The following is a 21418-nucleotide window of genomic DNA, read 5'->3' as shown; positions in this document are numbered from 1 at the left end:
TGCCAAGTGCTGCTTTAGAGGGAAGTGGTAAATGTACAGGATGTATATTGTGTTCAAAGGAACATGCTTATGGTCAGTTTGGCATTCTTCCACTGCTGCTGTGTTGTGTTGAGTGAGCTGAACTATTTAGATCTGTTTTTAGCATCACTTTTGATAAATCACAAATGTAGATGCCTTTGGTTTGACAACTGAGTGTCTTAAATTTGGATGTGCTGTATCTTTTCTGAGTTGGCGAGTGGGTGCATTTTGGAGATTATTTATTTTGGATCATGTAGGACTGAGTTAAAAATCTATTCTGGGGTGCTCTGTCTCTGTTTTGTAGCTTCCAGGTATGGAAGTCACAACTTATTAAAGTCTCTATTTGTTATGGAATAGAGTGACTGATTAATAGCTGAATCTGAAACCTACTAGACTACAGATTTTGCTATATTGTGTCCCATCATAGTATGGGATTGCCTTAAAATTAGATTATAATTTACTGAAGCAATAGAAATAGACTATCTGAAGAGACAAAAAAAAAAGAAATCCCTGTCTTACAGTGCAGCCTTAATTATTTTTCGTAAAAAGCTTAATGTAAGTTTAAATGAAATAATAGAAGTTTAAATAAATGACAGTGTAATATCCAATATAATGCTACTGTATTCTAGGTGATTGTGGTCCAGATGAGTAAGTGCTCTTTGTAGACTGTCGGATGCAGGTGTTTTCCTGTTGATGACAGTGATCACTCCTAATGGATATAGTGCTGACATCAAATGTAACGCTGCAAAATGAAAAGCAGAATTTTTGCTTCATTCACTTCTGTTCAGCTAACACTTCCTTCTATAACCTGAAACTGCAGGAAGAGAAAGAGTGTAAAAATTCAGCATATCTGTTGTTAAAGTTGCAGGAGGTTGATAAAAGTAACATGACCAAAAAGACTGTTACGATTCATACTGAGCTTTCAAATACTAGCTTCAGGGCTTGAAGGAAAGGGTGAGAAGGTTTTCTGGGTGAGGTAGTGGACAGCCTTAGAGATGACAATGCCTCAACATTCCAAGAGAAAATGGAGTTTAGAATCTTAGCCCAGCTGGTAGTTAGGAGAAAATGAGAGAGTGGTTGACTTATGCTAGTAGCATCAGATGGCTTACTAGTGAAGAGCCGTTAAAAACCAATTCATAAATTCATTAGCTGAACTGGCTGGCTGCATTGTATTTTTCTTTCTCTTCTATTAAGCTGTGGTAGGTGTAGTGCATGCATTTGATGTAGTAGTCTTCTCACAGCCATCTTTGCAGGGTGGACTAGGCATACCAATTATGCTTCACAGCTGAGCGTTGGACTATGCAGTCTCCTCCTACTTCTTCCATTCATGTATTTCTAGAACTGCCCAAAATTGTCATTAAAAGACAATTTTCTGAAATCTAAGTTTTCACACTTCGTGAAGCAATAGTGCAGTAGATAAATGCTCCACTTTTTGTTTTAGCTCATAGTGCCTCCTGTTTTAAAAAAACAAACTTGAGGAGTAGGTGCTCCAGTGGGTGTCACTGGAGTCTTCCTAGTGCAGCTGTTTGTGAAGGGCACTGTTTTGCAGGGACCCTTAACATGGATGGGGCAATTCATCTTGACTTTACAAGCATTTATCCATTTGTTTTTCTGCTTTGCATTATGATTGTATCTTACTGTTATGAAAGTCAACAAAGTCTTCGCTAGTTTCTCATAACAAAAAAATAAAAATCAAAACCCACCAACCCCCCAAAAACACTGTAAAAGATTTTGTCTTTTTATTTGCTTTTTTTGGTCACTTTTTTACGATGTCAAACTTTTCCCAATATGAGGGCTGTGAAACTCTTTCGTGTGGCACCTCAGTTTTGCTATAATTATTCTTCTGTTGCCAGGAGTTGGGACTTCTAATATGTTGAGAGATAATGATACTACCTGGTTTTTCAAGTAATCCTTTTCTACAGCTGATGCCTATAAGTTGTGCTTATAAAGGCATTCATACATTACAACTTCAAAGGAAGAAGACTGTCTGAAAGAGGCAGTTAGTTGCACACAGTGGTTTGTATGATATAGCTTACACCTTGTGTGTTCAGAAATCTGTTGAAATAGGCTTTTTTTTCCCCCCCTGCATGTAATGTACCAGTGGAGTATTTAATGTACTTCGTTAGAAGCTGCATGGAGTGAGTAGTGTGACAGGTGAGTATCTGGCTATCTAGAACATTTTCTAAAGAAAGCTGCTGGCATCATCTCTGCGTGATGCCATGGGATTTTTGTCATAAGGGTTCGTTACTGTGGTGTGATGGAAATTGTCAAGTCTTTTATTCTACCTGAAAATTCTCTAGTACCACTTCAGTAATGTAATAGTCAATGCAGAAAAGAGTCAGAAGGTTTTAGCAGTCACTGCTTACATGTTTCTCTGCTGAATTTTGCATGACTCACACATGTAGCAGTAGAAGGCTCAGAGGCCTTCTGCTGAAGCTGGGTATAAAGACCACAAAGATGAGAAGCAAAAATGGAAGAACACCAAATGCAAATTATAAGATTGTCATGTTTATGAGTTTCCTAGTACTGGAAGATAATAAATAGCTCACTACTAGACAGGTTAATACTATGAAACAAGTGGAAAGAACTTCTACAAATCCTTTCTTTGAATTTATTCATGTGTTTCTACTTGTTTGCAAGCTAAAACACAAACTGCTCTTCTACAGTGAGTGACAGCCATTCTGCATTGCCAGAACTTCCCATTATTTTCTTAATTGAGGGTTCTTACATCTTAAAGATGTGGCTGGAACATAGCTTATATAATGTGGACTAGAACATAGCTATATAGTTCTCCTTATTGATGGCACTGAGTCAAGTGAATCTTGACCTGTAAGGATTTTATTTCTTTTTAAAGAAACACGTTCTTTGACCTAAGTGCCCACTCGCACAATCTGCTGTTAGTATGTGTTGAAATATTTCTTGTTGCTTATTTCCTGAGCTATGTCAGTAAGTTATGAAATTCAGAGCTTCCTTTTTTATATAATGAGTTGATAATGTTCATTCTGTGCCCAGTTTAAGGACTGTCTCCTTGATGGGTACAGTTATCTGCACGAAAACATTGGAATGTAAGGATTCCTGCTTGCGGTAATGACTTTCCTGTATAAGGCATGGGTAGTTGTAAGTAGGCCTCTTTTTTTTTTTTGCCTGTTTTTTCTTAATAACTCACTGGTTTTGAAGTAAATTTATGACCTGTGGGAGAGCCTCAGAAATACTTGAAAATAACAATGTATGCATAGTCTTCTCATCCTGCCAAGTAGCTGATACACTTACAGATCTCTTTTAAAGAAGTAGAAGACAGCAGGAGTCAAGTACATTCTCTAGTAGCCTGTGATCAAACTTGTCTATGCAGGAGTTTATTCTGTAGTCTAGGTCTAGTTTTTCTGCTAATATCAACAAGGAAGCATGTTTCTTGCTGTTGTTGTTGGGGATGTCGTCTGTCAGTGTCCAAGGGCAATTGCACCGAACTGAATTCTCATTGCTTGGATGAGCAGCAGTGGAAGCAGAACATGAGTATGTTGATCCAAGGCAGCTATCCCTGCAATGAGAAGTTGAATCTTGTGACCCTCCTCACAGCACACGATGGATTTATGTTCAAATTTGAACTTATTTTCTGACACTCTCTTAATCTTTCCTTCCTATTTTTCTGTCACATGCAGTCTGAAAATAGTGATGATCTTTGAGACTGTGGATGGGAGGGAAGTGGTGCATGTTACTACAGCCTACCCATATCATTAGCTAGTAGTGCATTGCCAAATATTCTGTTTTCTTGAAAGTGAGGTTTAGATAATACTTATATCTACTATTGTGCCTATATTCTAGCTGTTTAAAATGTAAATACAGGCAGACTGGGTGAAGAGTATCTCACTGTAATGTATATATATGCTACATATACACACACTTGCACTATATTGTATTACTTGAGGGGCATAGAAATGTTGTTAAATATTCATCGCTGTTTGTAGTGCATGGTTTTGATTCAGTGAGCTCACCAGTACTATAGCAAAGACTCTCAAAACCTCAAAAGTGTTTCCAAATTTTTTTTTTACAAGCAAGATCAGTTTATTAGTTCCACCGTGTACATATATATGTTGGTCATCACTTATTTCTCAGAATGTGTGGGTGGTTTGGGGAGTGGAGTCTTTCTTTGTAGGTATGTCTTGATTTATGTTTATTTTTTTTCTTATCCTTATGCGGAGTGCTTCTGCAATTAAAAAGAAACTAAAAAGTCTAGATCTTTCAAGGTATTGGAGTGACCCATGTACCAATGTCCCTTTTTTTTTTCAAAAACCTCCTCCCCGCACCACCCCGTTGTAGCAAAAGAATAAAATCCTTGAAAGATAATGGCTCCCTCTTTGTTGTGTTGTATATTGTTAATAAAAGCCTTCTTGACATTCTTACTGCAAGCAAAATGCTATACAGTAATAGGCTATACTGGGCCTACTACTTATAGTGGAAATAACCTGAGAAAGAGATGACCTGTGTTTTTGTGCTGTATGCCTGTAATGCTGTATATCCGTCATGGGCCCAACCCAAAGCCCTGACTGTGACCAAGACCCCCACTACTCATCAAATTGTTCTAAATAGTTTCTACCGAGACTTTTTTTTTTCAGTTGTGAAACTGGTTGCTCATCTTTGTGGAAGGAAGTAGACTGCAAAGAGAACTCTGAGCCGTTTAAATATACACAAAATAAAACCAGGAATATTTTGGGTGACTCCAATGGAACACACAGTTACTGTTGGCCTAAGTGGTACTGTAAATTTGGGTTGTAAAAAAGCTAATGCACTTGTGTGAGCTGTCTCGGGACGTAGGTGGAATTTTTAGCTTTCATTGGTGTGGCCTTGGCAGCTACCAGCAAATCCTGCCATACTGCTTTTCCTTATGTTTGGTAGTGGAGCTGTTAGCTGTGGGCATGGATGGGGCAAGCTCCACCAGTGTCTGATCAAATACCACAGCCTGGTTTCTTTAGATGACTTACTGCTGGCTGATCTGTCAACCTGCTGAAGGAGCTTCAGGCTAGGGAAAAGCAAGGTGTTTTGTAAAATTAATCTGTTGCTTGGTCAGAAAACTTAGACTGCTCAGAAAAGTGTTTGACTTGGATCTAACATGAGTGTTTCTAGATCTTAGAAATTTGTGGCAAAGTGGTGCTTGCTGAGTTTGGACAGGAATTTAAATGGAATTGATGTGTATTATGTGAGTGGGTCTGCTAAATGCATTTTAAGAATTTTTCTGCATTCTTTGCCACTAATAGGTTAGCCACCTGCAATGGGCTAAAGCACCAGGACACTGATGTAATATTAATACAGCTCAAATACCACTACTGCTGCTGTACCTCAGATTACCTCTATGAAGCGTAAACTACAGTGCTGGAGTTGTAATTTTTTTTTTCTTCCCAAATTTAATTTATGAAGTATGAGAACTTCCTGTATCTGCATGGAGGTGACTAGCACACTGAATACCCATAACATCTAGAATTATTTTATGGTAGTACTATTTCTCTACATTTCCTTACTCTCCTACTGTCTGTGTTTTTTATTGAAGGATACTTTATAGAGGAGGGAATGTACAGGCTATTCTTCTTCCAGAGACACCATTTCTATCTTTTGTTTACAAGTTCTGTTGGGAGTTGTCCAAGCCAGGGCAGCAGAGGAGCCCTGCAGTTCCCATCCAGACTTCTCAGAAACTCTTTGATAAAGCCTAAAGAGAAAGGAAAGTCCTGTGGCCATAGTTCCCACCCATGTGCTACTCTGATGTCTACTCTGCTTTCATTGGGATCTGAACTGGTAAATAAAGAGCACAGGGCAGAGCACCTGGGGTTATACTTCCCCCTCTGAGCTGGATTTACTCTTGCATTGCTCAGAACCACGTCCAAAGAGCTGTCTGTGATCTCTCTTTGAGCCTTGTGTGTCTGAGCTTTGGCTGGCTCAGCTGTCAGATGCTGAATGTCAAACCTAGGAGGCTGCTGCTTTTCCATGGAAACGCTCTGCGCGATTGCAGAAATAATCAGGCATGTCTGGTGGTTGCTGTGCCCTATTGTTGGGTGCTTCCAGACAGTGAATTGGATTGTCCTACCTTGACAAACTGAGTTTTCAGCTAAAATCCAGCTCTGCTTTTGTCATCCCTCTTGCTTTTTTTTTTTGAATGCAGATGAATTGAAAGCATTAATATCACAGTTTATTCTGCTGTTGGAATGTAAGCCCCTTGATGCTGGCTCTCCCTTTCTCTCTGTTCAACACATCTTGCAAAACCAACTCCAGACCTCTTGCTTCTGGGTAGGTACCACTGATATGAGCTGTCTCATGCTCTGTATGTGCAAGGCCTGAGCTTCAGTGTCCTCTTCAGGGAGGCTTTACTGTTGAACATTGTCCTTACCAACTCTTCTGTGCACTACATTTTGCTATTGATGTAAAAATAATCCAGTGTTTACAAAAAACTCCTTTTAACTGTTTCTTTGTGATCAGCAATTTCCAAGAGGATTTTCTTCACTAGAGAAAGGAGTTCTAATCTAGGGCCTTTGATGGATTAATTTTTTTAAAAATTACATTTTTCATAAATTACTTTCGATAGTACTTTAAAATTATATTAATCAATGTGCCTGACTAAATCTAGATATGCTTTGGTCTTGACTTTAAAGAAAAAACAATGTCCTTCTCAACAGGCATTACTAACTTGGGGGTACTTACTGATACAGCTCAGAGAGGGAGGTATCGAAACTATTTGGAAAGTAAAATAATTCCGTTTATGGAGTGTTTCAGCGTATTGGGCTGGTGCTGTTTCCGATCCGAAAATAATGATCTTTGGAGACTTAGTAGTAGAAGTCTTGGGTTTTCTACTTCTGTAAGGAATTTAATTTCATAACTTGGAAGTTATTCTGGAGTACTGCCTATGAAGGAAGGATAACTTTCAGGCTTCTACACAAAATAGGTCACTAAGATGGCCTAGTATGAGCTCTGTCCATGTTTCTTTGTTGTTCTTGAATGACAGTTGCCAAAAAAAAAAAAACATCCACAGAAACAGCTGTTGTAATAGTGGGAGAATGATTGCTGCAGTGGATGGAGACAGTTTGTGTCACTGAACTGGTGAGAAGGAGATAGCTCATCTCCCTGCTGCAAATCTCACTTTTGTAAGCAGTAAGAGTTTGGAAGGAAAAGATTTATCACTCAAAACATTGACATCACTTGATCAAACAGTGGCGTAAGAACAAGAGCAGAACAGTCACTGCCCCTTCTCCCATGCCCAGCACGCACGTGCTCCCAGGCTACCTGGGCACCCTATGAAAGAAGAAGAAACTCCATGGTCTTGTTTCTTGTGCACTGAGGAAGCATGTGCCGATGTGAAACCATGGGGTCTGAAAACCCTTGGGAAGTAAAGGGAGTGCAATTCACCAGGCATGAGGTCTCCATTTGCTTTATATCTGCGAAGGTGCTGCTGAGGAAGCATTTGCTGTCTGCAGGGTTTAATTCATCACTTTCCTTCTGCAAAGTACCATGTTTTTTTAATTCCAGAAAACAGTCAATTGAGGTAAGACTGGAAGAGCATCTTTGTCATACAAAGGGATCTTAAAGGAGCAGTGTGGAAGCCTTAGCCCTTCTCTGCTTATCACAAAAAATGTTACATCTTGGTATTCTGGACAAGTAAGAGGAAACTTTGCAAATTTCAGCCCTTACAATTGCTTACACAATATTTTTTTTATACTCCTAAAAATGTAGACATCTGTTTCCCTTGAAGTGAACTTCTTCAATACCAGATGGTATCAAGTTAAAAGAAATACTTACATCTTATATTGAAGCTGCTTTCTTTTTAGAAACAAAGGTCATACTACAGTAGAGCAGATCAATGGTCAATTATATTGGATTATCTCTGGCAGTAACAGACGCTACAACTGTCAGGAATTACAAGGTGGTTCTAGTAGAACTCTAAAAACAGATATGAGGAATGGGCAAAAGTTCAAAACCATGCATATGTGAGGTCTGATGTCGCTTACTTAGACACTATGGTTGGCCTTATAAATAAAGCTTTCAAATCTTATGCAGAGAACAGAGACTAACTTCTGCCGATGTTTTTTCTCAGATTAATGATATGCCTTATTCTGAACTCCTGTAACTTGTTTTGGGTGAATAGATTTTAAGCAGTCATCACCAAAACCCAAAATCCAATTTGAAAAACAGACATTTCTAAAGCCCAGTTTGAGTGTCCATCAACTTGAGTAAAATACCAAAGTCTTAGTCTGTAAGATAGCAGTTGGGACTAGAAGAAGCTGAAGCACACGGTGTCATCGTTATAAATGACAGTCCCTTCAATGGAATCAATCAGGAGTCAGGATGTCAATATGTTGTTTGTTTTTCATTAATGTCGTCCAGCTAAAAACAATTTATTCCTAAACTCCCACTTGGCTCAGGCTGCGCCAAAGAATAAGGGGAGATGGCTTAAGTTTTCTTTCCTTTGTCCATCCCTCCACAAAAGCATTTTAGATGTGCTGTTTTCCTCTCCCCTTTTCAAGTAGTTCAAATAAAACATGTCAGATACACAGAAGATAACTTTTTTCTAGTCTTTCTCCATGTAACTTACTTACTGCTTCAGCCAAAACTTGTAGTGCATCCCATTGCCTGACGGATGCTGCATGTAGTTTATTCAAATCTTTGCATTGTATCTGTGTAAAATCAGATTTAAGAATTAAAGAAATTCCAGGTAAGAAGCTGAAAAGGATTCTGAATGTTGTTGCCCTTTATTCTGCTAGCAATTCTCCTATAATGAGTACAGCTGGTACTTGTTCAAAAACAGGCGGTCTAAGGGTTTTTATTGGTGTCTAGAACAGGTTTTCCAGTGCCAAAATTGCTTATAATATTTCAGTAAACAACAACATTTTTTAATACAATGTTAGAATTAACATAGATCTAGAAAATTACTTTGTAAGAGGTCTTTTTCATGAAGGAAAAAAGACTGAAACTGAACTTGAATCCATGTAACTTTGAAGTCAGTCTGTTTGCCAAGAACTGTAATTGCTACAGGTTTTTTCCAGAAATACATAAAATCTATTAGTATATTAAAATTAATTTCTGAGCCATGGTCTTTATTTTTAAGATGCAAAACAAGAAATGCTATTAGTGTGTTTCATAATGCTTAAACGCTGAGAAGTTTTTATTATTAACCATTGGCAAGTTAAATAGGAAACTGGCTTCCTTCCTTACATTATTTTACCCCTGTTGCTGATGGATGATTAGGTTTGGTGTCCATGGTTGCTTAAGAAATTTTTGGTGATGTAAAAATGGCTTATTTAGAGGAAGAAAATAGATTGAAATTAACAGCATGAGTCAGAATGGTGTACTAGTCCTGGAGGGGAAATTGGCAGACCTGGGTTTGGTCCCATGCCTGTCACTGGTACCCGCAGCACCCTTGTGAACTGTGCGAGGTCCATCTGAAGTCTGGGTCCTCCTTGGCCGCCGTGCTTTCCCTGGCAGGGACTCTTGTACATCTTATGGGTACTCGAGCCCTGTCAACAGCAATCTGAGGGGCTTCCGGTGTAATAGCGATGTCTCTTACCAACGTGAGAAAAACTTCATTGCACTCGCTGTGAAACAAAACTAACTTCCTTGTGCACTGAGGATGAGGGAAACTGAAAATTGGAGGAGGGGGGAGAAAATTACTGAGCTCTGTGCCTGGAGTCACACACAGGAAAAGATGGGCATTTTTCTGATGGTGGGGTCCAGCACAGTGTTTTTCAGTCTTTTACAGAAACAATTGCTGCCCTGCAGGACCAGCTACAAGATCAAAGGTGCCATTAAGGGAGAAAGGAAACCATTTTCCCTTTTTCAAAAGAATAATTCACCAGACCTATATTAGCATGTAGGAACTTGAAGTCCAAATTTGGCTCAGCTTTAAGTAAAATTACCCAGTTTTTTTTGACACACTGTTAGTCATAAGTGCTGCATGGTTTTGAGCGAGGGAGAGAAAGTTTGAATGTGTCAACAGACTCAGTCTGTGGACTACTGTGCTGTGTGCTTTTTCACATCCAGTGTTCAAACCTTAAATATTTTGAGACTTAGTCCTGTGCAACTCATCGATATTTAAAGCCTTAATATGTTCTTTCAAAGCTCTTTATTTTGCAGGCAAGATCATTATTGGCTGGTCTTGAAAAGCCACTTCCTTCTCCCCTCCAGATAACAGTGGGAATTTCGCTGAGCTAGTGCACACCATTGGTGTAGGTGTGTAGCTGTGCAGGATCTGGCCCCGAGAGTGCCGTGGTTTACAGCTTTGATGCAAAAAAAAAAAAAAAAAAGGCATTTCCAGACATGCCTGCCCCCCTCAGCAGCCTGGTCGTGCAGCAGAGAGACACAGCGGTTTTGCCTGCTGCTGAATCAGTGTTGGTCTTGGCAGATGCAGGAGCAGATAAGCCTGACAGGAGCCCTAAGACCAAAAGCAGGGGTCTGTGTAGTTCTTACTGAGGAAAACCCAGGTTGGGAAATTGTGGTGTTCTTGAAGGGAGCAATTTCAAGGTCCAAGAGGGAGAGATCAGGCTGCAAACATTCCTGTCATGCTGAAATGAAACCCATTGCGGTGAAATAAGCCTGCTGTCAGAAAATCATTTTGTCAGAGGGAAAACCAGTCCTTAGCTAATTTCTCGGAACCCTCTGTTTTGATAGTAAGTGAAAACTCTAGCTAGCTTCACCTCCATCATACCGTGTGCTTTTACCCCCTCCCCTTTTTCCCCTGCACAACAGGGGAATAGGCAGCGTCAAGGTTAAACCTGGTTGCAAGCTTTTGTTAAGGTGCTGTGCCTGCTTGGGAAGGCAAGGCACCTGCCAGGCATGCCCAGTGAGCGCTAGGAGCTGGCGCTCCCTTCATTAAGGCTTTGCGAGGCTGAAGCACAAAGAGCGCTTGTTGCCCAGTCCCCGGGAGTCTCCCAGTGCTACCACTAGCTGGGGAGGACTGGTTACCATGGAGGCTGCCATCTGTTCACTCCCCGCTGGAATGTGATTATCCTTGCTGGGTTGGGAACCAGCAAAAGCAGGGGAGCGTGTGCTGGCGGCAATTATCCGCAATGGAGTGCGTTAATGGAAGGCTGGAATTAGCTAGCTGGAGGAGCACATAAAAGGATTTTACCAAAACTATTAATGATTTCTAGCCAAGAGGAGTAAGCTTTTTGCAAGGTCAGTACTAAATTCATTATGTATGTAGGTAATTTTTAATTGGTGCAGTGGCTTTGTGATTTAAGGATGGTAGCACCACAGAAATAATGCTTATTGTTAAGAGGGGGTGTGTGTGTGTAACTGTATTTTAAAGATCTTTGTCTGTTTCAGTTCAAGCAGTTTAATTTGGGGTCGTTAAAGTAGTAAGTCAGAACAATAACTGGCCAAACTGACATAAATGGAGCAATTCATATCTCTTGTCTTTATGAAATGCTGTTTGCTGCCAAATCTATTTGATTTACATGCCTTTTCACGCTGATTGCTTTTTGTCTGAGTGATTTTTTTTTTATTATTTTTTTGGATGCGATACGTGTTTGGTTTTCGTACGAGCACGAAGGGTGAGACGAGGGGGAAATGTTCAGAGCTGGCCATACAATGGGTGTTTAGGGTGTTTTATGCAGTTTGCTCAGAGGAAGCAGTGTAAGGAGGCAGAATGCAGGAGCAGGTTTTCCACTCTTCGTTCCCACCCTCTGCCCCTCTTTCCAACTCACCAACTGACCAAACATTTTGGACTCTTTCTCTTGCAGAGCTTAATTGTACAGAGACTTGACATGAGTTTTCAGGATGCTCTGCAAATATCATGACTGTTTTGATGGCAAGATTTCATTTAAAGGGGAAAATAAAATTAGAAATATAAGCTTGTAAGGCTTTCGTGTCCTATAAAAGACGTTTTTTGTTTTGATGTAAGAGCTAGGAGTATTAATTTTCTTTCATAAGAAATGTATGATGAACATTTGTGTGCAGTTCAAATTACAGACTTGAACGTAGGGCACTAAAATTCATTTCTTAAAGCACTGTTGTATCCCAAATAGACAAAATGTTACTTCAGCAGATATTTTTAGTCACATATGGGCTTTCCCTTTTCAAATAAAGCTCTTGAGCTGCATCTCTCTTGCCAGGACTGCCATTTTTATTTGATATAGGGGAGGACAGTACCAGAGGCTTTTAATTAAAACTCTGTCAATCCTAATTCCACTGATCTGTCCTCTGCTTTTATGCATTTAAAATGTCAGTGCACTGAGTCTGCGAGGAAAGTTACTGATGGAGTTAATAAGTCACGATGGCAACATATTTGACTAAGATAAATTTTTAACCTACGAGATGCTTTCCAAGTCTTGGTGCCTAACAAAATGTGTGTGTGGGGGAGGTTGAGGGGAGTTTTATTTCTTTGAGTAGTTTAACTGTTTGTGGCGTGTGAGCTTTCCTTGTGCTTGTGGGAGCCTGGTATATGTGCCTGAAGTCCTTTCAGACATCATGTCACGCTCGCGTGTTGGTGGAACTGGGTGAGCGCTCTTAATGGAAACTGTATCATCTGGTAATTACAAAGACTTTTTTTAACCCCTTCCTTCTCCAGAATTTAAGTATTGAGTTGCTGTGAAAATGGCTGATTTATGCAAAACTTGCTTTTAATGGGCTGCAGTGAACTTGTTCACACGTGCAAGTTGCAGGTCTGTAATTGCGTTGTTAAAAAGAGCGCAGGAGGCAAATTGGCTTTTGTGCTTGAAAAGAGATTAGACTTTCACCTTTCAGACTCTATGCTGAACCTAGCTGGGGGGAAGGGCAATCACCCCAAGGTTATTCTGTACCCGGTGTGGGATATATTTCTGTTCCCGGGTCTGTTTCTAGTAAGGTAGCTGTTGCCTGCAAGATGCGCTGTCGTGGATTTGAATTACTGTCTCATCGGCAAGTCTTCACAGACAGCAACAATCATATCGACATAAAGGTAATGGCTTGTATACTCCTTCCGGAGGTGATTTCTCCTGATTGCTAGCTGGTGGTGTGCTGAGAAGCTTGCTTTTCGACTACCTTTGCTAAACCCGTGTCAAGGATAAATAGGGGACTTTACATTTGGCACTCTCCAGCTCTCATTATATCCTCTGACAAGCACTGTGTAAATGTTCAAACAGTCTGGAGCAAACAATTTTTTTATTTACTTCTTGAACAGTCTATATGTGGCTTTTGAATACTTTTTTCTTACTAAATTTGACTTTAGGTCACTAGGTCAGTGCTGATTCGCAGATGCAGGATTTAAAGGCTAGACACTCTTTAATCCATTTGAGCATCTGGCCTTTCATAGTAGATGTCCCATTTCCATGTAACAGAGGAATTGTTAAATGCCTGTTTGAAATTAATGATTTTTTTTAAAAGATTTTTTTTAAATCTCTCATAGATTATTACAAGTGGCTCTGATGTTTATGCTTAATGTAAACAAATGAGGGTCAGTGTAATCTGCTACATGATCTCTTGAAGGATATTTAGTCTAAAATACAGGCTTTGGGAGCCAGCAGAGGTGATGGGTTCTACTGAGTAGTGATTTGGGTTTTTTTATAAGAAAGTAAGCTCAATTTAGGTACATCTTCTCACAAAAAAAGGCATTTTGAATGAACTCCCAACTAAATAGTGTCTAGAAGTACAACCTAGTATACAGTGGGCTCATCGTAATCTTGTTTATAATGTCTGTACATACTAAGCTTTCAGGAAACCTGTGATTAAATGGTAAAATCCTGAGTCAATGTATAGGAAGCTGGCTTGCATATAAACGATCACAATTGTTTTCTTCAAACAGTCAAGTCTTTCTGCTTTTCAGTTGACACATGACTGTGGAATGCTGTTTGACATGACTTGGGATTTATTTATACATTGTATTCAGGCTGCTGCTTGGCCGAGCTTTTAAACATGCTTAGTTTTCAATACATTTTTTTTCCCTGCTGTTTACTTGTTTATTCAGAATATTAAAACAAACAAACAAGCCCAGGCTCTACACTGTCTCCTTGTAGCATCGTGGCTATTTCAAGGTTAGAGCGGGCAGCTGCCTCTGAAGGGCCACTGTTTTGGAAAGTCCTGGTGCCTGTTTACAAACTGTTCTCTTTGCAGCTCCCATGAAATAATGGAGTCCTCGGGATGCTGGATGTGGGAGGATAAGCCTGCTGACACAGGCACTGCTGCTGTTGGTCTGTTCGCCAGGCCTTAGTCACGTAAAATTGCTTGCGTCTTTTATGCTTTGTATGGGTGGGGACAAAATGCAGGCATTAACACTTTTTTCACAACGCTAGAAATTGCTGTACCAGATTTTAGAAAACGTTGAATTTGTTCTACAGCAGATGACTGTACTAAACTGGTGCATTGAGACTATGAGTAACTAAATGTGAGAGACCAGCAATGTGCAGATTAATGATACATCTATGAATTGTGGCAGGCTTCTTCAGTCTTTCAGAGGGGCTTGCATTTAGTACAGATGTACTTTTGTCTTTCCTTGTTGAGGTGTCTAGTTGAAGAACCTGAAGACTCAGAGCTGTCCTGCAAATGATTTCAGAAAACATTCCTCCCAGGTAATCCTTGTTCACAGTTGGGAGAACAACAGGGTGGGGATAAACGGCTGCATGCCAGCCACAGAGTATCTTGAAGGGGAATTATTTCTAAGTTTTGGGTTTTCTTTTTTCACTTTATCCAGTTGCTCTTACTATATGCAATAATTAACTGTTCATTTTAAGAATAAAAATACTACTTGGACTGATAGAGCCATGAGAATTGTTTACTTTTTGCTGAATATCTGAACAAAATGAGTACTTGAGTACTTTTGGGAATGTGGAGCTCAGGACTGGAAGGAGCCATTTGGTCACTGAGGGGTTTTTGTGTAGTTTTTTCCCCACTCCCCTCAGTGACAGGCAGCCATATAACTTGTGTCTCATTTAGATGTTCAGTAGACTTTTTTCTTCTGGCACACTCAGAATCACAGACTGTTGCTGGCTATGGGAAACAAACAAACTTTAAACGAAACTTTAACCCGTGGTAAGTGACCAAAAGCAAATGCTATGTTGTGCTTCAGAAACCGAGCAGGAAAGATTGAAGTCATTGCCAGGGTCATGAGATTCCTGTTACCAGAAAACTTAAGTGGGCACTCAAGAAATGAACTCTGCTGGCAGCATGCTGCTTACCTGGACTCGATAGCCATAGCCAGTCTCCGGGGCTTCAGAGGAAAGGGAACCCAAAGCAGCCAAATTTTGAATCAGAGGGAAGAAGAGTCTTCTAGTCCTGACAGGTGGCTAGTAGAAGTGCTTTTACAAATGTACTGTGGAGGATCCTTCACTGCAGTTTTATATGGTGATTCTTGACTATCTGTAGACATCTAGTGGCTTGTGTGTCCTTTGGACTGTCCTTTGATGCTGTGGTTTTCCCACCACCACAGAAGCAGTTTACCTTCGTAAGTTCATATAGATGCAGCTAACTCTGGTATTAAATAGTGTTGCAACTTGTAGTAACGCTTTGGGGGTGGTGGGAAGGGGAAATAATCTATGTTCAGCTGCCCAAATAAGTAGGAGTTGTGGTTCTGAGTTCTGAGTATCTGATAGGTGTTATGGTTCTGAGTATCTGATAGCTAAGATTGAAATAAAGTACTGTGCAAGACTTTTTAGCAAAAGCTCATGAACTGCGGATTGAGGCATCAGAAGACCCAAGTTCCAGTCTCTTCTACAGTTAAGAGTTTTGTTTTGAAGGCATTGAATAGTACCATGGGTGGTGTGACATATTCCCCGGAGTGGTGTCGAACATAGCTGCTGTTTGAGTAGTAGAGGGAAAATTAGCTGAAGAGCTTGTAATATTACTTGAAAGAACAAGTTGGTGCTGTAATGAGTTATTCCTTCAGGGTGCAACCTGAACTTCTCACTTGGAATTTTTCTTCCTAGTATCTCCTCCTCAGTCCCAGCATCTCTTGTATGCTCCTACAGTCCTGTCCCATTTCCTACATGAGTTAATATTTTTTTTTTCTCTTCCCTTTCTTAAGGAGGTCACTGATGCTCAGGAAGATGAGTGAAAACATGAAGTGTTTATTCTGTAATTCAAAATAGTTTGATGCTTTCACAAATCATGCTTGCAGCACTTACATTGAGACTGAGATCTATTAGGTAGCAGAAATAATGTGATGCTAGTTTTACTGCATTTAACATGGTCAAGTATTGTATACCTGATGTTAAGCTCCCTAAAATATCAAAAGGGTTATATAAGATTTTATATATATATAGGTTATATAAGATTACCTGTTGCCTTTCTTTAAAGATCCTGTGCTGCTTTTCTTTACAGCTATTGCAGAGTAATAATTCTCTGGCAGCTCTATGTGCCAAGGCAGTTTCCATGACTAATTTTGATGTCTGTTCTCTTCAGTAGCTCTTGCTCATGCCATTGCTTAGAGCCTTCTGTTGCCATTATGACTTAGCCACCCACTGTAATGCAACTGGCAAGTGTTTTTGTCCCTTGGCTTGTCAAGATTTCTGTGCGTCAGTTTTAACTGTGGAAGCTGCTACATATAAACTCAAAGATAGCTGCTGTAAGCCAAAATAAAATGGAAGACTTAGTGGTGGAATTGGAGCGTTACCTAAGAATCGAAACACAAAAGTTAAAATCTGATATGATGAAATAGTCACAGTTAGCAGTGTGAACACTATTTGCCCTTAGTAAAGCCAGCAATGATGCGCCCCTCTGTTGTTTGCTAGCATCCTGTTATTTTTGGTAACTGTTCTTTTTACAAACTCAGTCTAGAATGCTGTAGTTAAAGCACCTTGCCCGCCAATTTTCCCCATTTTACCACTTGTTCTGCAAGCTGTGGCCTGGTTTCTGCCATAATGGAATAATTACTGCTTGCATTTTTATTTTTGTGTGTGTTTATAAAACTGGCTTTATTGATTGTAAAATATAGTCTTTCTAAAAAATTGACTTAAATTTTCCAGACTTACTTTATTGCTGATGTTACTTTTCTTATTGCTGATGTTTCTCTGGTTTGAGAATATTCCAAAATTTTTCTACTGTTGAAAACTCTAGAATGCTTTTTTTGCTTGCTGCTAACACAGGAGTAAAACTTCAGTTTGTAGCTGAGGAGTTTTTTGTGTATGGGTGGGTCTTCTATGGGACGTCCTCAGCTTCTGTGAATGACCCATGAAGCCAACAGCAGTGTGACATTCCTACAATCTGCTATTAGACATTTTCAGTGCAAAACAATGCACAGGACGTAGTCGTGATGAGAGGGAAAAGCTGCTCAATCCAACGTGATCTACTTAGTTCTTTGATGCTGTAGTCTATTCGACATGTTTTGATGGATTAAGATTTTCTTTGTAGATCGCTGAAACTGCTTTAATCCAGTTTATCTCAAAATTGGGTGGCGTTTTAGAATCTCTGTACAAAAGACAACAATGCAACTTGACTGTGTCTTTTATAGCTGGCATCTTCTCTGATTCTAGGTTTTTAGAATTCATAGATAGCAGTAAAAGAACTGTGGGGAGAAGTTTATTGATTGCTTTTGTGTTAAAATAAATGATGAAAAGCTATTACTGTCTGGCTGATGAGGTCTGGGGTGTAGATGGCAATAATTTAAAGGAAATTATAGTTTCATTAGTGCTGATGATGTCTCTGAAGGCTGTGTTTAATATCAGCACAACTTCTCCGTGTAAAAGTCTCAACCATCTCTGATCTTGCACCCTTATTGCACTAAAAGTTGAAATACACTTCAGTGTTCTCTTATTTGTCACCACTGTCTGTATTGTTATCTTCCTTTTTTGAAATAATTTGATTTGAGGAATTCTTTTTGATCACTTTTCTCTGGATGCTTGAGGTATACAAGGCTGGATGGACTGGAAAAAAGCAGAAGTATGTCTTAATGGCAGGGGAGAAAACGGTCTGCAAAGAAGTTCCCGATTTGCTGACTATCGTATAAGTACTAGACTAAATTGGCTGTGACAGGACAAAGTCAGGAGTCTAAAGCCATTTATATATTTGAGGCAGAAGGAAATAGTCATGAACAGATAGTGGAATTTTTTGTCCTGAGACCTGACCTAGAGAAAGACGTCCCTGCTCACAGCAGGCGGGTTGGACTGGATGGTCTTTAGAGGTCCCTTCCCACCCAAACCATTCTATGGCTCTATGATTTTTAGGAACTGATGTGTTCAGGAGAAATAATCTGATGCTTTCTATAATGTGACAGGGAGGACAGAGAAAGGCAGAAGGGGAAAGACAACTGTGTTGTGCCATCAAGTTTCTCTTCCCCAGGAAGCATGGAGTCCTAGTTAAGGTAGAATAGATTGAAAATGCCTATACTGTCACATATTTTGTGCAAGAAATATAAATGAGATTCAGGAAAAGGCTAAACAAATTCATGGTGAATATGTCTTCCAGCAGCTGGTAAAATACGGTTGCAGAAATGCATCTGCTGACGCAGGTGATCCCTAAACGACTGATGCAGGAAGCCATGGGGATTGAGGGAAAGATCATTGTGCGTTTGCTGCCTTCTACTGTAGGTTACCCAAGCATTTGCTACTGCTTCTTTTCAGACACAGAATATTTGATTAAATGATTTTTTTTAAATATTTTGTTTCCTGACCACAGTTCATATGCTCTTATCTACTCCAGAAATGTGCTCATGTATTCCACTCTGGTTTATTGTGAATCTTCCATGCTGTTTTTTTATTAACTCAAACTAAGAATAATTTGTACTTTATTTTTAGTATCTATTACTGCCCAAACTTTGTTTTTTATATGGAAGCAAAATCACTGTCACTGCATTCTGACCTGTTTCACTTATGAGTCTTTGTACTGTTTGGATTTCTAATGTGGCGGGGTAATGTGGGTTTTGCTTTTCACTGTACTGCTGAATCTAAGGAAAATCCTGTGTGGTGGGGTTGGTTTTTTGGGATGTGTGTGTGTGGTGTGTGTGTGTGACCAAAAGTGAAATTAACTGGAAAATGAGGGTCTCTGCACTTAAGCTGTTTTGCAAAGACGTTAAATGAGCGTTATGCTTAATCTGTGAAGGTGAATAAAGAGGGGCAGCACACCACTATTAGGGTAGGTCACAAGCTTTTTCCTTTTCCCTTTTTTTCTATCCTTCCTTAAAGAAGGATATGGGTTTCTGTGGTAACAGCTACAACATGGTCCCCAACTGGTGGGGCACCAGAGCTGTCCTCCTGGCCTAGAACCACCTGGCTCTGCTGGTGTAGCTGTATGTCCCGGCTGGCAGGAGGGAACGTCACCATCAGAGGTAATACTGTCGCTAGGGAAGAGACAGCAGCTGTGGTGGAGGCAGGAGGCCTGAAGAAGTGGACTTCTCAAGGGAGAAGGCATGGGAAGGAGAAGGCAATGAAGACAACATGAGAAAAGGCAGAGCTGCAGTGCCAGAGGGTCTTCTCTTTGTATTTATTTGCTAATTGTGTGGTAGTGTAACAGCATGGATAACACTATAAATAGTAATTTCCTCTTCCCTAAATCATGACATGAAGCTTTCTCTCAATTTTGTAATACATATATATATACAAATATATATATATATATATATAAAAACAAACAGGGAAGTATAAGAAACAGTGAATTGTTAAGCCATTTTTCTAAATGGGAATTGGCAAAACAAGCCCAGTTGATAAAGGCAAAACCTTTGACCACTTCCCACATCTAAAACCAGAAATCCTTTAACAATTGCTGATCTTTCTTTGCTAGAGAAGATTAATTGAAAAATGAATCACATAGTCCTGGATTTTAATTTTTTTTTAAGTATGGGAAGTACTTTAAGCTATAGAAAAGCAGCTTTATATGGTTAGCGTAAAACATACAGTTGCCATAGCGAAAGCACTCCTTTTGTAAACGCTAACAGAATAGATGTCAGTGATATGGCGCTCAATGATCTTTAATATGGTTCTTTGATTATGTAGAACTACAACCATTTAAATTTTTGTTTGGTGAGTTTTGTGGTTGCTTGTGTTACTTTTATGCTTGGACTAAATTGTAACACCAAGATGCAACACTGTACAAAGGTAGGACAAAAAGGTTGGCTTTTCTCCTAAGAGCTTTTATTGTGTGCCCTTTGGGTTTTTGTGCAGCCGCAGGCTTTTCCTTTGGGGCACATGACACAGCTGAGCTGGAAGAAAAGAAAAAAGATGGAAAAATACTGTTATTTACTTTCTAATTATGACATGGTAGCTGTTCATCACACCTGCCTTGAGACTGCTTGTCTTAAATACAAATCTTTGCATGTGAACCAGGAGAGCTAGGGGAGGAAGTGACGAGTTTTCAATTTTAGAACTGGGACGGAAAGTGTCCTTTCCACAAACTTGTTTCTGTTTGGGCTGCAGATCGAGTCTCCTATAGCATTTCTCGCCTTGTTGGGGGTTAGTTACGCATCTTTTTAAGGTGCTAGTGTTACTTTTCCTTGTTGCAGGAGTCCTGAATACCCCATTCCTAAACTCTATCCCTGCCCAGCCCACTTCTGTCTGGACTTTTCCTCCTCCCTCCTTTTCCTGGAGGTTGCTTGTTTCAGTAGGTCATTTGCTTAATCTACAAATTTTTCCCCATCTTTTTATTCTTTATACACCTGCAAATCTTAAGTTGTCATACAGCTGTTTCTTCCTTCCTCACATGCCTGTGTGGCAAAGCTTGAATGATGCAGCTTAACAAGAGAGCAAATAACTAGGTCTGCTTCCCAGGCTTCTGACCCCGTGGGCTAGCTCAGCCTGCTAAGTTAACAGAACAATCCAAAAGAAAATGAATACGTTTCTGGCAGATTAGTGAGTTGAACGGGCTTGCTGCAATGCCAGACAAGACCCAATGCAAGGAGAGGAAGAGCAGGATGTTCCCTTGCCAGCAGCCAGTCACTGGCTTGGCACAAGGGAGCTCTTGGGCTGCACATGGAGTCTCTTGCCTTGTCTCTTCTGAGGATATGGGGTAACCACGCGTGAATGTCATCCTTCGTGTACCCATTCAAGGGTCCTTTTCAACGCTTCACAGCTACCGCATTCATTCATTAACCTCCGTAGTCCTCGGGCTGACCCTCATTGCTGTCCCTGGATGAGATGTTGGAGCTGAGTTAATGTGACAGCCTGGCACTGGGAAGGGCCATGATGTTCCTTCCCTCTGTGCTGAGCTATGCCACGCTATGATCACCACACACCTCCTGGAACCTGTCACATTGTAGAAAGCACTGATGCAGCTTGCTCACCTGGAACAAACCAGTTTGCTTTCCCTGCTAAGTTGCATTGGCTTATCACGGGCTGGACATTTTTGTAAGGGGGAATGATGAGAGTGGGATATGTTCATCTTGGTGGCAGAAACATTAAACTGAAATGCAAATCTGACATTAACCACATCCTTGTGGGCTTCGTTTCCACTTCCTTGGCAGAGAGGGGAAACTCCTGAACGTCCATGTGGTGGTTTTCCTCATTTGTAGCTCTTGGTAGTTGGTTGCTTGACT

At 40.1% G+C, this 21418-nt stretch overlaps 1 protein-coding gene across 15 annotated transcripts in view; it reads left to right on the top strand.

Annotated features, from left to right (window-relative positions):
* Positions 1 to 21418, top strand: part of FGD4 (FYVE, RhoGEF and PH domain containing 4) — a 114503-nt gene that overhangs the window by 30396 nt on the left and 62689 nt on the right. For 2 of the 15 annotated variants that reach the window (XM_054831051.1, XM_054831125.1), the window contains exon 1: positions 10873 to 11163. The exons of 5 other annotated variants lie outside the window; for them this stretch is intronic. Coding sequence is in view for 3 of the 10 variants with exons in the window: in XM_054830994.1 (XP_054686969.1) it covers positions 12431 to 12485 (55 nt within the window). In the remaining 7 variants the exon portion in view is untranslated. Of the gene's footprint in view, positions 1 to 3021; positions 3136 to 10872; positions 11164 to 12385; positions 12518 to 12815; positions 12926 to 14463; positions 14532 to 21418 lie in introns of those variants that run through there. 8 more of the 15 variants (XM_054831061.1, XM_054831104.1, XM_054831071.1 and 5 more) reach the window with 8 other exon arrangements.

Source organism: Grus americana, chromosome 1 (assembly GCF_028858705.1).
Source record: "Grus americana isolate bGruAme1 chromosome 1, bGruAme1.mat, whole genome shotgun sequence".
In the NCBI taxonomy this organism is placed as follows: Eukaryota; Metazoa; Chordata; class Aves; order Gruiformes; family Gruidae; genus Grus; species Grus americana.
The sequence above is the reverse complement of the archived record's forward strand: the minus strand, read 5'-3'. Positions and strand labels throughout refer to the sequence as shown.